Source organism: Schistocerca gregaria, chromosome 2, assembly GCF_023897955.1.
Source record: "Schistocerca gregaria isolate iqSchGreg1 chromosome 2, iqSchGreg1.2, whole genome shotgun sequence".
Taxonomy (NCBI): Eukaryota; Metazoa; Arthropoda; class Insecta; order Orthoptera; family Acrididae; genus Schistocerca; species Schistocerca gregaria.
In genome coordinates, this window is record NC_064921.1 from 675,496,599 (window position 1) to 675,513,577 (window position 16,979).

Genomic DNA, 16,979 nt, shown 5'->3' on the forward strand with positions numbered 1-16,979 from the left:
GTAACAAAGGGAAGGAGCTGTTAGGAACTTGAAATTGTTTGAAACTGTGCTGCCAATTAACTTTTATTAAAATGCCCTTGTATCCCAGTACCTTTGCAGCAAAGAAGAAAGTTGTCCGAATCTTGTGTGCCACTCACCAGGAGAAATAAACAGGAAAAAGTATATTATTTAACCTCGCCTGTTCAGTGGCAGATATATGCTAACTGTGAAACTCTTCCACCTGCAAGCCTTGGTGCATAGCGATCCTGTCCGAGAAATGCACTTAACCTGAAACCCCTAGACTCAAATAAGTCTCTTCCATTCCTATCTTCTCACCCATCTTCGACATGCTACCTAAGATCTGTAAACCACATCATTGTACCTCATTACTGTGCTTCAATGTAAAGAATCTTGGGTCATCTTGAACAACACTTCCAACCACAACCCTCAACCTACCCACCTATTATTCAACTATATGATCCAATTCATTCATCACCATTCAAGCATTCCCATCCCATTATCATCTTGACCTATGCTTGTTATTGTTGAGACATCCTCTCTGCACAGTCAGTATCATCTCCATGTTCCTGGCCTTCCCATCACTGAGCACAACCTTTATCAGTGTTATGACCCCAAACCCACCATGTTATTACTTACATAACTGACTAATAATATCCTTACCAATAAGTACTTCTTTATCCAGGGAAGATGTACAAGAAAACTGTTGTACAATAATGTGCACCCACATAGCACCCTTGTTTGCCATTTACTTTATGGGCCATCTAGAGATAACCTTTGTAACCATGCGTGTGTTTCAGGTTCATTCATATTTGTCTTTATTGTCTATAACTATGCGGAAAACACTCTGTCCTCAAATCTCCATGGCCTCAACACTTTCTCTCTCAGCCATATCACCATCGGCCTCTCAGCTCAGTGTGCCACCTTCCAGGATGTTGAGCTTCACATCTCTGATGGCTCCATAAAAACCTCTGGCTGTATCAGCTCCACCAACTGTCAACAGTACCTCACTTTTATAGCTATCATCCTTTTCAAGCTAAAAATTCTCTTCCATACAATCTATCCTCCCATGGCTGTCATATGTACAGTGACGAACAATCCTTTGCTCACTATACTGAAGATCTTACTAAGGCTTGACATTCAGGCACTATCTTCAAAATGTAAAACTGCAAACGCATCTCCTCTGCCATATTACCATGTGACCTTAATTATCCAACCAACCCAATGAAATTGCTGAACCTTTGCACTTCTTCATTCTCCAATGTCACCTCAAGCTGTAACAACTTAATCACATCCTTTGCCAAGTCTTTGACTACCTTTCATCATGTCATTAAATGATGAACATCCTTCCCATAAACTTCCTCACCTTTCACGAGGGTCAGGATATGGGAGAGGAAGGAGGGGGGGGGGGGGGGGGGGGGAAGGAATTTGCTGAGCACTAAAGTTACAAAATATACTAGTCCAGCCTTTTGCCACATGTACTCCCAAACTCTTGCTACATGGGTTATACCACTTTGGGAGACCCAAGTACAAGATCTGTCTTATCCACCTAGCACATCCTCTTCCACTCTTCATTTTCTCAAATTGTGCCCTCATGTTCTGATTCTCTGAGTGCCCTTCACTCTCTACAACATTTGCACCCAGCAGATAAGGTAGTCCAGAATATCGAGGGTGCCCTCCTGCAACTTCAACATCTGGGGAAGGAGGTGTCTTTCTGTTGGGTACCAGGGCACAAGGTTATTCTGGGGAACAAAAGGGAGGACCAAGCAGCCAAGGATGCATGCATGTCTTGATCCGAAGTCATTTCAGTGTGCCATACCTCAGCATACTATAGCCTCGCTGTTAAGACCTAGAGTGATTCATTTGTGAAATGACAGATAATAAGCTCCGTGTATTAAAGCCTACAGTGCAGCCATGGTGTACCTCCTTCCAGTCATGTCAAGGGCATGAAGTCCTTCTTACTTGTCTTCACATAGTCCACATCCCTATGACACACAACTTCTTGGTCCAGCGAGAGGACCCTCTAATGTGTGGTGCTTGTGACTATTTAATCTGGTCTTCTTTTGGCTAATTTTTTATTGATGGTGATTTTAAAAGTTTGATGTGCTTACATGGCTTCTTTCTTGTTAAGTTCTAGCAGTAGATTTTGTGATGAAGCATACATCAGTGTATCTCAAAGACATGGAAGAAGACAAAGTTATTCAGGATTCAGATTAAATACAGATTAATTTTTCATGTACTAAACATTGTTGATTTACTTCTCTGATAGAAATCAATCACAGATAAAAAATGTCTTTCATTATCTGGTTTTATAGTTTTGGGCATAGCAAACTGAAATATATTTTGGTTATATTTTAAAAATACTTTTTCATAGCAAAAATGATTTCAATGCTTGCTTTCTACAGCAACCAGAGACGCTAGGCTAATTGTTAATATTCGTCGATTATTGAACAATGGTCTGTCACTTAGTGTCATGTTCACTATGTTAAAATTTCAGAAAATGAATATCAAGTATTATCATTGCCATGCTGTTCACAATCTGTATTCTTTATCTGGTAATAATTTCAGTCTCTTCTATCTCCAAAAATAAGGCTTTCTATTTCTTTAACATGGGAAAAACTCATCTTTGGAATCAATGCTGACCTCATGGCGAATCCATTTCTTGGAATAAATTGGGTAAAACATTATTTTAAAAATACTGATATATTGTTTCAACTTCCAGTTCACAATTACACATCATGTCAAAGTGATTATTGCTAATGTAAAAGATTCTTACAGAACAGATCTAAACATAGTGAGAGTGAGACACTATTGTCTCTATTACTTTATACAAGCAAATGAATTGTAATCTAGAGAATTCTTTCTGATTTACTCTCTTAGAATTATATTGTATTCCTTTTTGTAACTAATACTTAATACTTTGGCTAAACTAATTAAAGTTTATTTTTTATTAAAATTGTGGCTTAAGGGCACCAAATCATGGCTACAAAGCCTACAGATAATGGTGTGCCGCATGTCACTGATCTGTGTTTATTTTGTACTAGCTGAACATCATCAGCTAGTATAATGGCTACCTGGAGAGAAATTCCATTCTTCCAATGTTTTGGAGGGGCTCAGCAGTGTTACTTTTGGCATCATTGTGTGAGGAGCCATTGGGTATGACTTCAGTTCATGGCTGGCAGTGATTGAGGGAACCCTCATAGTACACTGGTTTTTTCACAAAAATTCAGCATCCTCTTGTGTTGCCTCTCATCTGACAGTATCTTGGTGCCATTTTTTGACAGGCCAATGCTCGTCAACTAGTGACACATGCCTCTTGTACTGTCTGGATGATGATGTTGTTACTCCCATTGGCAACAAGATCCCCAGATCCATTCATGATGAACATTTGTGAAATTAGGCCGGATGTCAACTCTGTCCTTGTGTCAGTACCCAGGATATCAAGGACCAATTACAACAATTGTGGGCCAGGTTTTCTCAGAAGAGAATACAGCAACTTTAAGACACCTTTCACAAATGAATCATAGCATACGTCCAGACCAGAGGGGATGCAACGTAATGCTGACAAGTGGGCTCATACTACCAAGTTCCTTGTAAATCTGACTCAGTTCTGTAATCACTGAAACAATATCACATTCCTTCACAACCTATGAAGCTTCAATTCATTTCCTCTTCTCCTTGTGGGTGCTTCACTTTTTTTGCCAGACAGTTTATATCTTTTGTCACCCATCAGTTTTACACTACACAAAATTTGAAATGTGCAGATACTGTTAATAGGAATGACCATTGACAGACTAAAGCAAACACACACACACACACACACACACACACACACACACACACACACACACATACATACAATTTAAGGGGAAAATGTTATGAAAAAGGATAGTTACTACTCACCATACAGCATAGATTCAGATAGACACAACAAAAAGATTGTCACAAAATAAGCTTTCAGCCAACAAGGCCTTTGTCAACAAGCTTATTTTGTGACAGTTTTTTTGTTGTGCCTATCTGCAACTCAGCATCTCCGCTCTATGGTGCATAGCAACTATCCATTTCATAATATGGTTACATACCCTCCTGTATTTTCCATTGTTTGGTTAAGGGGAAAATGGATTCACACAATGAAGTTGTGAGTTAATTTGTTCTGTTTATGATTAGAACCCACAGAAGAGAACCAGTGTGTTCTTTGTTTTGTTACTACTTTTTTAAAAAATTGGAGAAAGTGACAAGATAGCAATACCATGATTTTTATATTGTACATATGAACTTGGTCTTGACATATATATATATGTTGAAATCTGCTATTTTACAGATATGAGAAGAGTGCTATCCGTTATGCAGAAACACATTCTTCATTTGAAGAAATTGCTCTGAAATTTCTTCAAGCTTGGCAAATTGAAGCATTGAACACATTTCTCAAGAAGGTAAACTTCATTTCATTGTTGCTTACAGCCAGCTAGCTCCTTTCAAGTATCTGAAACTCTGTAGTATTTGAATTCAAATATCTGCCTGCTTTAGCCAACAGTTTATCAACTTGAATATGAAAGCATGCCTCATGAGCCAGTATCCATCTTCCGCATTTCAGTACCTCTTTTTTGTTCAGCTAAACTTTACTGAGACTTTCTTTTAAACTCTGTGGCACTGATACTGATAAGGTAAATTATAACACCAGAAATTATGTTGGTAGAGATTAAGGTTGTTTTGAGAAACATTTTCTCTCTCTGCTGCTAATTGGTATGAGGAATGAATTTCTGTTACACTTTATTTCAGAGTGAGAATTTTCTAAAGAAACCTACATTGCTACTATGCTAACGTGTGTCCTGTCATTGAGACAGGTATAAAGAAACCTAATTACTATTCTTCACTGAAAGCAGTTGTATTTTCACAGTAAGCCAAGTGTAATATGGCTAGACCTTTCACTCTCATTTGTTAATATATTTTTGCAGCTGTTGGACTCAAGTTTGATGGCTTTACTGAGAGAATGCAGTTTGTTAGGAAACAAATCTGACCTTGTGCCTAATATGTACACGCCTCTTGCACATTTTGAATATTATTGTTGTTTAGATTAAAAATGGAAAATGTCACTTTGAAATATAATAACAGTACAAGTCAATTTTTTGTTTTATTGCCCCTTTAGCATGTTAAACACTTCCCTAAATGTGCATAAACTTATCCAGTCATGTGTTAACTGTTAAGCTTGTTTCACAATCACTCTGCAGTAACTATTGCTACGTAGCATTTCCACTTTAATTAAACAGATAATCACTGATCATGGAAGTCTTTTCATTTGCATTCTACTATCAATATGTTCCTCCACAAAAGCTACTGATTAAAAAGCTCAATACTGTTTCAACCATAAATCTCATGCACATTTCTGCGAAACAACAGTGTGTCACAAACACTTTTCGTGTACAGACCAACATAACAGTTGCAACTCTTATTTGTACTTTCTAGCAAATTTCCCGTACTATTTATCTGTGACGTGTGTGACCTCTGTCGCACACACCAACACAATGCATAGCCACTACTGCTGGGGCATTGTTGATATTATACAGCAAAGCAAAACTCTGTCCAGAGAAAAGCCCTGCTCAGCTTCGAAAATTCCGGAAGACAACGATAAGTAAGGAATACAATATAAGTATGTTATGATATCAGAGGTAGCAGTACTCCTCATATCCTCACCACCCCCCCCCCCCTCCCCAATAACATCTTTTCAAGAAAGTAAGAAAAAAGATTTTTGGAAACCCAAAAAGAAAATAGAAATCCCACAGAAATTTTGGCCCAGCAGCAAGATCGCCATGAAAACAAATAACTACATGTTGCAAGTAACCCAATAGTGGCTCACTCCTTAGTTATTATTCTATAATACATTAAAAATATCAGCCACACCTCACACTGCCTTACCCTTATATCAAAAATGTACAGTTGATTATATTTTGGTTAACATACACTCCTGGAAATGGAAAGGAACACATTGACACCGGTGTGTCAGACCCACCATACTTGCTCCGGACACTGCGAGAGGGCTGTACAAGCAATGATCACACGCACGGCACAGCGGACACACCAGGAACCGCGGTGTTGGCCGTCGAATGGTGCTAGCTGCGCAGCATTTGTGCACCGCCGCCGTCAGTGTCAGCCAGTTTGCCGTGGCATACGGAGCTCCATCGCAGTCTTTAACACTGGTAGCATGCCGCGACAGTATGGACGTGAACCGTATGTGCAGTTGACAGACTTTGAGCGAGGGCGTATAGTGGGCATGCGGGAGGCCGGGTGGACGTACCGCCGAATTGCTCAACACGTGGGGCATGAGGTCTCCACAGTACATCGATGTTGTCGCCAGTGGTCGGCGGAAGGTGCACGTGCCCGTCGACCTGGGACCGGACCGCAGCGACGCACGGATGCACGCCATACCGTAGGATCCTACGCACCGCCACTTCCCAGCAAATTAGGGACACTGTTGCTCCTGGGGTGTCGGCGAGGACCATTCGCAACCGTCTCCATGAAGCTGGGCTATGATCCCGCACACCGTTAGGCCGTCTTCTGCTCACGCCCCAACATCGTGCAGCCCGCCTCCAGTGGTGTCGCGACAGGCGTGAATGGAGGGACGAATGGAGACGTGTCGTCTTCAGCGATGAGAGTCGCTTCTGCCTTGGTGCCAATGATGGTCATATGCATGTTTGGCGCCGTGCAGGTGAGCGCCACAATCAGGACTGCATACGACCGAGGCACACAGGGCCAACACCCGGCATCATGGTGTGTAGAGCGATCTCCTACACTGGCCGTACATCTCTGGTGATCGTCGAGGGGACACTGAATAGTGCACGGTACATCCAAACCGTCATCGAACCCATCGTTCTACCATTCCTAGACCGGCAAGGGAACTTGCTGTTCCAACAGGACAATGCACGTCCGCATGTATCCCGTGCCACCCAACATGCTCTAGAAGGTGTAAGTCAACTACCCTGGCCAGCAAGATCTCCGGATCTGTCCCCCATTGAGCATGTTTGGGACTGGATGAAGCGTCGTCTCACGCGGTCTGCACGTCCAGCACGAACGCTGGTCCAACTGAGGCGCCAGGTGGAAATGGCATGGCAAGCCGTTCCACAGGACTACATCCAGCATCTCTACGATCGTCTCCATGGGAGAATAGCAGCCTGCATTGTTGCGAAAGGTGGATATACACTGTACTAGTGCCGACATTGTGCATGCTCTGTTGCCTGTGTCTATGTGCCTGTGGTTCTGTCAGTGTGATCATGTGATGTATCTGACCCCAGGAATGTGTCAATAAAGTTTCCCCTTCCTGGGACAATGAATTCACGGTGTTCTTATTTCAATTTCCAGGAGTGTATGTGACAAGTGGGCAGTCAACGCTCATAGAAATGAAAGTGGATGAGGGCGAAAGGAGAGGGGGAGGGGGGGGGGGGGGGAGATAACATGAGGTGCTATTCAAAATTTTCGCGACTGGTGCTGCCATTTGTTGAAAACCTTACCTTTGGAGTAATGGTCACCATCACCCTCAAAGTAGTTCCCATCAAGTACACGCTGGTCCCAGCACTTCTGCCACTGGTAAAACATTTTCTGGACGTCCTGTTCTTTGAGGGTGTTTATCACCGCCAGCAATGCTTCTTGAATCCTCTCTACAGTGTCGAACCAACGGCGTTTCAACTTCAGTTTCAGTTTTGGAAATAGCACAAAGTCGCAAGGTGCCAAATCTGGCGTGTACAGTGGGTAGGCTACAACCATCATGTTGTTTTTTGCCAAAAAGGTCCTGGTGAGTACGGATGTGTGACAGGGTGTGTTGTCGTGATGCAGCAGCCAGTTTCCTTGACGCCAATGTTCGGGCCATCATCACTGCACGTTTTCACAGTTTGGTTGGGTAGGATGAATTCTTTGTGCACAATTGCCTTGGTGTCAAAGAAAATGATGATTATGCTCTTCACCTATCTCGCTTTTTGGGATCTTGGTGAGCCCAGGCTCTTCCACTCACACACACACATATGGCTGATGCTCTGTCCCCCAAACACTTGTTGAATTATTGCAACTTTCAGGTTGGGAACATGGAACGTTAAAAGTTTGAACAGGCCAGGAACATTCCAGACATTATTAGATGAATTAGATAGATACGATGTAGATATTACAGCTATTCAAGAAACTTGGTGGCAGTCGGAGGGTTGTAGCATAAAGAGGGGTAACTATACATTTTTCTATGGAGGTGCGGAAGCTCATAGTGTCGGAACAGGTTTCGCAATACAGGAAAAAGTGCTTCACACAATCAGAGATATAAGGTTCATTAGTGACCGACTATCAGTTATAGTGTTGTCCGGCAGGTGGAATAGACTAGTAGTAATTAATGTACACGCACCAACTGAGGACACCGAAGAGCTTGTTAAAGACGGATTTTATGGAGAACTAGATCAACTGTGGGATGAGTTCTCCTTGTATGATACAAAATTAATCATAGGTGATTTTAATGTGAAGATAGGGAAGGAGGAAGCATTCCAGCCTACAGTTGGGAAAGAAAGTTTGCCCAACATTTCGAATGATAATGGCACAAGGATGGTTAATTTTGCGGTTTCAAAAGACATGATTGTTGAGAGCACATATTTCAAAAGGAAGGACATTCATAAAGCAGCTTGGGTCTCTCCGGATGGACACACCCGAAACCAAATTGATCATGTTCTTGTAGATCGGAGATGGCACACTAGTATATAATATGTTAGGGCTTTCAGGGGAGCAGACTGTGATTCTGAACATTTTCTTGTAGTTGCCAAGGTTCACCAATGGCTATCTACAGCAACATCAAGGTGTCGCAATGCAGAACTTGTTAGGTTCAACACTGGCAAGCTAAATGATGAAAACTTCAGAAGAAGGTACATGATAGAAATTTCAAATAGGTTTGATGCTCTCAGGACACACGAAGATCAAGACGAGGATGTAAATAAACAGTGGATCACCATCAAAGAGGCAGCGAAGGACACAATAGTTACAATTAAGAAGAAGAGAAGGAAACCGTGGTTTGATGAGGAATGCAAGAAATTGGTAGAGGAAAGGAGAAAAGCATGATTAGATTGGGATGGACTGGGAAATAGAAAACGAGACGAGTTCTTGAACTTGAGAAGGGAAGTTGGTCGTAGGCTACGGGCAAAGAAGAGGGATTATTTGAACAATCAAATTACAAAAATGGAAATAAACAGTAAAACAAAAAACATTAGGGAACTTTACTTAGGCATAAATGGGTATAGAAAGGGCTTCAAGGCTAGGACAAATACACTTCGAGGGGATGCTGGGGGAATACTGACAGACCCCAGTGCTATATTAAGTAAATGGAGGGCATATTTTGATTATCTATTAAATGTACACCAGGAAGCAGGAAATGAGCAGGAGTATGAAATACATACAGCAGAACCCCAGATACCTGAGCCAACATTAAAGGAAGTAAGAGATGCAATCAACAAATTGAAAAACCATAAAGCACCAGGATCAGATTGCATAACTGCAGAATTAGTTAAAAATGGGGGACAGAAATTGGTGGAAGTAGTTCACAAAGTTATAACTAAAGTCTGGAACGCAGAGATGATACCTGAAGAGTGGCAGGAGTCGATTCTGATCCCAATTTTTAAGAAAGGTGACAAAATGGATTGTAGTAATTATAGAGAGATATCGCTATTGCCAGTATGTTCCAAAATTTTCTCGAATATTCTGCTAAGCAGGCTTACACCATATGCAGATGAAATTTTGGGGGATTACCAAGCTGGCTTTCAGAGAAACAGATCAACTATAGACCAAATATTCACCATGCATCAAATTTTGGAAAAGAAATGGGAATACAATAAACCAGTTCATAATCTTTTCATAGATTTTACAAAAGCATATGATTCAGTATTGCAGTCAAAATTGTACAGAATTCTTTTGGAACTTGAAATACCAAAGAAGTATGTTAGACTTATAGAAGCGAGTTTGAAAAACACAAAAAGGTAGAGTACGCATGGGGAAATTGGAGTCAGAAGAATTTGTAATAAAGAATGGACTTAAGCAGTGAGATGCCCTGTCTCCACTACTTTTTAATTTACTCCTAGAATATATTGTATGAATGGCAGCAGATAATTCAGAGGGTGTGGAGTTAAATGAAAATATTAAGATTTTGAGGTATGCAGATGATCTAAACATCATTAGCGATAGGAAAGAATCTGCAACAGCAAATGCAAATGCGTTAATCAAGGCTAGTGAAGATGTAGGTCTAAGGATAAGTGAAGACAAAACTAAATACCTGGTTACTACTAGAATGCCAACAGCAGTAGATCAGGAAATGTTAAAAGTTGGAGACATGCAGTTTGAAAAAGTGAACACATTTAAGTATCTAAGCGTGGACATCACTTCGAGAAATGAGATTGAATCTGAACTGAAGAAGAAATTACGGGTGGAAAATGTGTGCTACTTCTCACTGAATAGATTACTTTCATCACAGATATTGTCTAGGAATTTAAGGATTAGAATATATAAAACTGTTATTCTACCAGTTATGCTGCATGGGTGTGAGACTTGGTCTCTCACTGTGCAAAATGAAAAGCCATTTCGAGTATTTGAAAACAAAATTTTGAGGAAAATTTTGAGAGCAAAAAGGAATGACATCAGCGGACAGTGGGGAAAACTGCATAATGAAGAGGTTCACGAACTCTACTCAAGCCCTGACATAATCAGTATTATTAAATCACATAGGCTGCGATGGGCGGGTCACATAGCTCGAATGGATGAGGGCAGGGCAGCGCGCAGAGTACTGGTAGGGCACCTAGAGGAAAACGTCCTGTGGGAAGACTGAGGCGTAGATGGGAGGACAATGTGAAGGCTGATTTGAGGAACCTAGGTATTGAAGGTGAATGGAAGGAAATAGCCCAAGACAGGGACAGATGGCGAAAATACGTTGCTGCAGTAATGGACTCTCGAGTCCGATATGGCAAGTGAGTAGTAGTACTATTTATTTGTGAGTACCAGTCTTTCTTTTCTTAGGTCTACAACATACACAAATGCACAAATGTCAATCTCCTCACTTTCTCCATCCATTTCCTCTTCCACTGTATAATATTTATGTCCTTCCTAGTAGCTTATCTGCATTCTTATTTTTTATTAATTACTGAACCTACTCCTGCACTACTCCTATTTGATTTTGTATATGTAACCCTGTATTCACATGACTGGAAGTCTTGTTCCTCCTGCCACCAAACTTCACTAATTCTCACTATATCTATCTTTAACCTATTCATTTCCCTTTTTAAATTTTCTAACCTACCTGCCTGATTAAAGGATCTGACATTCCACACTCTGGTCCTTAGAATGGCAGGTTTGTTTCTCCTGATAATGACATCCTCCTGAGCATTCCCCACCCGGAATCCAAATGCGGGACTATTTTATCTCGGGAATATTTTACACAAGAGGATGCCATCGTCATTTAACCATACAGTAGAGCTGCATGCCCTTGAGAAAAATTACACAAGTAGTTTCCCCTTGCTTTCAGCTGTTCACTGTACCAGCATAACAAGGCCGTTTTGGTTGATGTTACAAGGCCAGATCAGTCAATCATCCAAACTGTTGCCCCTACAAATACTGAAAAGGCTGCTGCCCTTCTTCAGGAACCGAATGTTTGTATGGCCTCTCAATAGATACTCCTCCGTCGAGGTTGCATCTATGGTACGGCTGTTTGTATCTCTAAGGTGCACAAGCCTCCCCACCAATGGCAAGGTCCATGGTTGAAGGGGGGACCCAAAGAGCGAAGAAAAGTAATAATTCATGGTTCAGTATTTATCATAAAGCTCAAAGAAAGTATCTGACAGTGAAGAGAGATTGTTTTTCAGTAACTTAACCTATCTTTTGAAGATGGACTGGACATAATGATCTACCAGAGGACTTACAAGAAGGGAACCACATCTTCGAGAGAGTAATGATATAACACTGTACAGAAGTGGAAGAAATGTCTGGTTATGGAATGGTGTTCACAAAATCTGACACAAGATGAGTGCTACACTTGGTGCCATTTCTAAGAAGGGAGAAGAAAGTTTTGAATTATCTTCAATTATTTGTTCTGGGGTTACTTTATAGGGAGAAAGTAAAAATTGGAAATAGGTAATGGAACAGAATCCACTGGGAAATAAGTTGCTGCTGAACATTCCTAAACACATCTCGTTTTAGAAATTTTACTTCACTCTCATACTGTTGCTTGAGTTTGATTGCTCTCAAAGAACAGCAGCCACAAGAGTTTTTATTTACCAGCACTACAAGGATCATTTGGATGCATTACTGACTGGCAAGAAGTCACAAAAAAATGATTTGCCAACAGTCACTTTGAAATCATACATCAATAACACCAGTCAATAACCTCTACTTAGATAGTGAAAGTACCTTCCTTCAGCATTTTTCATTGAAAACTACTACAAGAGAAGTATATATGAGTGTTGCCCAGAAAGTAATGTACCAAAATTTTTTTATCAGTCAAAAACAGTGCTACGAAACCAAAATGTTATGTATGTATTATTTGAAGTCTTCTGAGTGAGCACACCAAGTTTCTGTCACTTCCTACAGATAGTGTAGTTGCAGGACAGTTTCAAAAAGTCATCTGCAGGTGATGTACGTTACAAGCAGTGTGCTGTCATTGAATTTCTCACTGCAGAGAAAGAAACTGTGGGGAATATTCACAAATGCTTGTGCAAAGTCTATGGAGCATCTGCTGTTGTCTAAAGTGCAGTTAGTTGGTGGGCACAGAGGGTGAGGTCATCAGAAGGCGGTTCGGTGGAGCTCTACAGTTTGCAGTGGTCGGGGAGACGATCCGTGGCTGTCACACCTGATGTGTTGCAGGCAGCTGATGTTTGGGCCATTAAAGGATGCCATTCACTGAAGACATTTCGAGGACGATGAGGAGGTGATTCACACAGTGAAGCACTGGCTCCACCACCAGTACAAGGGTTGGTGGCATAGACGCCCTTGTTTTGCACTGGAGGAAGGGCATGGAATGGGATGGAGATTATGTGGAAAAATAGGATGTCGAGATAAAACACCATTCTTTTGTGTTTGTAATTCTCATTATGTTCAATAAAGAATTCTTGAAGGAAAAATATGTGGTGCATTACTTTCTGGGCAACCCTCATACTTGTGTTTTCTTCTAAACTTGTGCATCACAGTGACCTCACAACTTTGAACATAGTGTTCATCCTGCAAATCCTCAGATGTTATGTTCTGCCAGTCTAGTATTTAACTTCTCACTTGCCAGTCATTGTGTTTAGTGACGAATTGTGAGTATAATGTGAGATATCACCATTTTACGCATGTGGCAGGGTTGTAGAGAGGTTTGAATATATGAAGGTGAGTGAAACAGAAATGCACAGTCAAATGCATATGTCTATATCTCTTTATAACATAATTGTTCCACTTTTTACCTTCATTTTGAGAGAGATGTGAACATAAAGTGCTTATTTTTTGTTACTGTGAGTGTGGTGATAACAATCTTGTCACACAAGTATTTGCTGCAGCTGATAGGTAGGAAACTTCTGAAGTATGACATGAATAAGTAGGGGTGAAAGTACTTTTCCAAACTGTTCAGAAATATTGTGGACCATTCTAATGAGCTGCATAGTTTTATATAAAATAGAAAGAAACTTCAACATGGGAAAAATATATTAAAAACAAAGATTCCAAGATTTACCAAGCAGGAAATCGCCGGTAGACAGGCACAATAAAATAACACACACACAAAATTTCGAGCTTTCGCAACCAACAGTTGCTTTGACCATAGGAAATGACCATGCAATGGAGGTAAAAAAGGTAAACCTGCATTTACTATGTAGTCCATAAGAGTGCACTGTGTTTACAATTATGAGTGAGACAATGTGTTTTTTGTGCTCTGTTTAATCTGTTGATATGTGACTAATTTGCTGAGGGAGAAGAAGCAAAGAGGCGTGATACAAATGTGGCACACGTGTACTTGCTCTGGTGCACCTGGCACAATATGAAATGGAGAAGTGGATTGGGAAGGGGGATACAACAGCAGAAGAAGGAGCCTGTGGACAGGAGATTGTGAGTATAGATTGAGTGAAGAGGGGCATGGGAATGGCCTAGACGATGGATGTAGGACCGCTTATTAGAAATTCAGGCCAGGAGGACTGCAGGACTGAAGGATGTGTTGTAGGGACAGTTCCTAACTATGGAATTCAGAGATCTAGATTTGGGTGGAAAAGGGGTGTGGGTGGGCGGAGACAGATTGCAGGGGTTGTGTAGCAGCCAAGTATGTTGTGTTCACCAAGGTGTTCTGCCAATAATGGTGAACTCTACTCTTGGTCCCAGTTTGGGAGTGGCCATTCATACTGGTGGATAGATGGTTGGTGACCATGCCAACATAAAGGGTTATGCAGAAGTTAAAGGAGAGTGGGTATGCCCCTACCTCTGATAGTGTAGGAAATGCTTGTGATAAGACTGGAATAATGTGTACTGGGTGTATGGATAGGACAGTTTTTGCTCCTGAGTCTCCACAGGAGTATACTTATGTGGCAAGAGAGTGGGAGTGGATGTGGCATAAGGGTGAATCCAGATATTTCTTCAGTGAATGGTAGAATACCACTTTGAGTGTAGTGTTGACTGTGGATAGGTTTGTTGCTCATTAACGAGTATGGTGACTGATATTCAAAATCTTGGCAATGGATGTGGTTACATTGTTTTATCCCATGATGATGTGGGATTTGATGCAGGTACTTCTGTGCAGCTGGTTTGTGGTAGCAATTGGAGGATTAGGGTCAGGTATGGACATGGGATAGGAGATCTGCTTTGAGAGTAGAATATGTCTGGAAAGACCTTTGAAAGACCTGTAGCATACTGGGGAAGGTGTAACTCATCAGTACAGATATGTCATCCAGGCATGGCCAGACTGCAAGGGAGAGCCTTTTTAGTGTAGGAAAGATGACATGAATAAATATGGAGTAGTTGTTCACAGTGGGCATGATGTGTGCAGAGTTTGCAGAGCTCTATTAGAGAGGCATGATCAACATCCATGAAAGTGGCATACTGGGCAGAGGAGGACCAGGAGAAGTAATAATAATAATAATAATAATTATTATTATTATTATTATTGTTATTATTATAAAGATTTTATTGTCTTTAGGCCATTACAGCAATTGACAATGTCAAATGAAGATACAATTTATAATACAGTGTGATAAGGTATTGACTACTGAAATATTTTAGCTTATATTACAATAAATGTACAGTGGGTCATCTGTTGGATTACTGCATTTTACAGTTGAAGAATTCATTGATATCATAGAATGGGTGGGCAATAAACCATTCATGCAGTCTTTCTTTGAATGTATGTTCAGGAAGGTCCTGTATAGAATGTGCCAGCTTATTAAAAAGTTTGTGCCCTGTGACTTCATAGCTATTTATTAATTTTGATAATCTGTGGTAAGGCGTGTATATGTGTTTGATGCTTCTTGTGTTGTAACAATGTACATTTTCTCTACATTTCAATCTTGTAGGTTCTTCTTCATAAAGATTAAGACATTGTATATATAGAGTTTTCTTACTGTCATAATTTTTTGTTTAGTAAATAAGGGTTTGCAGTGAGCCTTATGCGAAGAATTTGTAATTATCCTAATGGCTTTCTTCTGCAATAATAGGATGTCATGTATATGACTACAGTTACCCCACAAGATAATGCCATAGGATATTATACTTTGGAAAAATGCAAAATAAGATGATCTGATGTATATGTCAGGTACACAATTTCTGAGTTGTCTTAATAAATAAATTACTCTAGATTGCTTACTACTAATATAGTTTACATGTTGGCCCCAGGATAACTTTTGGTCTAAATAAACTCCCAGGAATTTAACAGAACTAGGGTCATCAGATAGTGGCTTATCTCTTAGAATGAAGATCATCTGCTGAGTTTTATTTTCATTTAGCAGGAAACCATTTGCTCTGAACCAATATGCTGCATGAGTGAGTGTATTTTCAGCGCAGGTTTTAAAATCATTAAGATTGTTACTGCTATGAAGAAAAGTCGTATCATCTGCATACAATACAGTGGTGGATCTAATAAACAAGGGGAGGTCATTGATCATTATCAGAAACAGGAAGGGGCCTAGTACAGATCCCTGAGGCACACCTACTTTAACATTTTCTATGTTTGACAGTGTATGGGACAGAAGGTGCTGAGGCTGTGAAGGTATAGGGATAGATTGGCCCTGTACCTGATCATGAAGATATCACAATTAACCCAAAAGAGACAAGGGGTTTATGGTTATGTGTAGCTAGGAAAACATGATGTAGACCATGTTAAAGAATTCAGTGGTGATTACAGTATTAATTGTTTTATATTAAAGGGATGAAAGAGAAAACAGAAAATATACAACCTATGACATATTGGAAATATTATTCCAAGTTTACTCGTATTTATTCACTGTTGTTCATCTATTAACAGCAGCACTACTTTGTAGTCATGTATTTAGATAAGGAAAAAGTTTCAAAGAAGATTTCATTCATTCTTGTGAACTAAAAAAGATTTGGCATTGTATGTTCCTTTTTTCTCAAGGTTTATCACTTGATGATATCCAAATCATGGATCAAAAATCTTTTGACAAGTAGTTTTTTTAAAGGTTGACTTGCAATTTTTATAGAGTCTGGTAGAAAAATTAAGCCATTTTTCTCTTAAAACTGTTGTCACCCTTTTGAGCATTCCAGCAATATCTGTTGCAGTTATGCAATTCCTGTTGCAACTTATCAATATATTTCTATATTTTTTGCAGAAATTGGAAGGCCTGAGGCCTCAAGACAAAACACAAGTCACAATGATTGTAATGTGGGTCCTGGAACTCTTTCTTAACCAGTTGGGTTGTTTACGTGATGAAGGGAAAGAGAGAACTCAACAGTACAGCAGTTTGCAGAAAGAACTAGACAGTTTCTTAAGCCAACAACAAGTACAGGTAAGATATACA

The 16,979-nt window shown here is 40.3% G+C and overlaps 1 protein-coding gene across 4 annotated transcripts in view; it reads left to right on the forward strand.

Annotated features, from left to right (window-relative positions):
- Window positions 1-16,979, forward strand: part of LOC126334735 (vacuolar protein sorting-associated protein 18 homolog) — a 259,374-nt gene that overhangs the window by 78,449 nt on the left and 163,946 nt on the right. For all 4 annotated transcript variants that reach the window (XM_049997277.1, XM_049997278.1, XM_049997279.1 and 1 more), the window contains 2 exons: window positions 4,319-4,430; window positions 16,791-16,967. In XM_049997277.1, coding sequence (XP_049853234.1) covers window positions 4,319-4,430; window positions 16,791-16,967 — 289 coding nt within the window. The remainder of the gene's footprint in view (window positions 1-4,318; window positions 4,431-16,790; window positions 16,968-16,979) is intronic.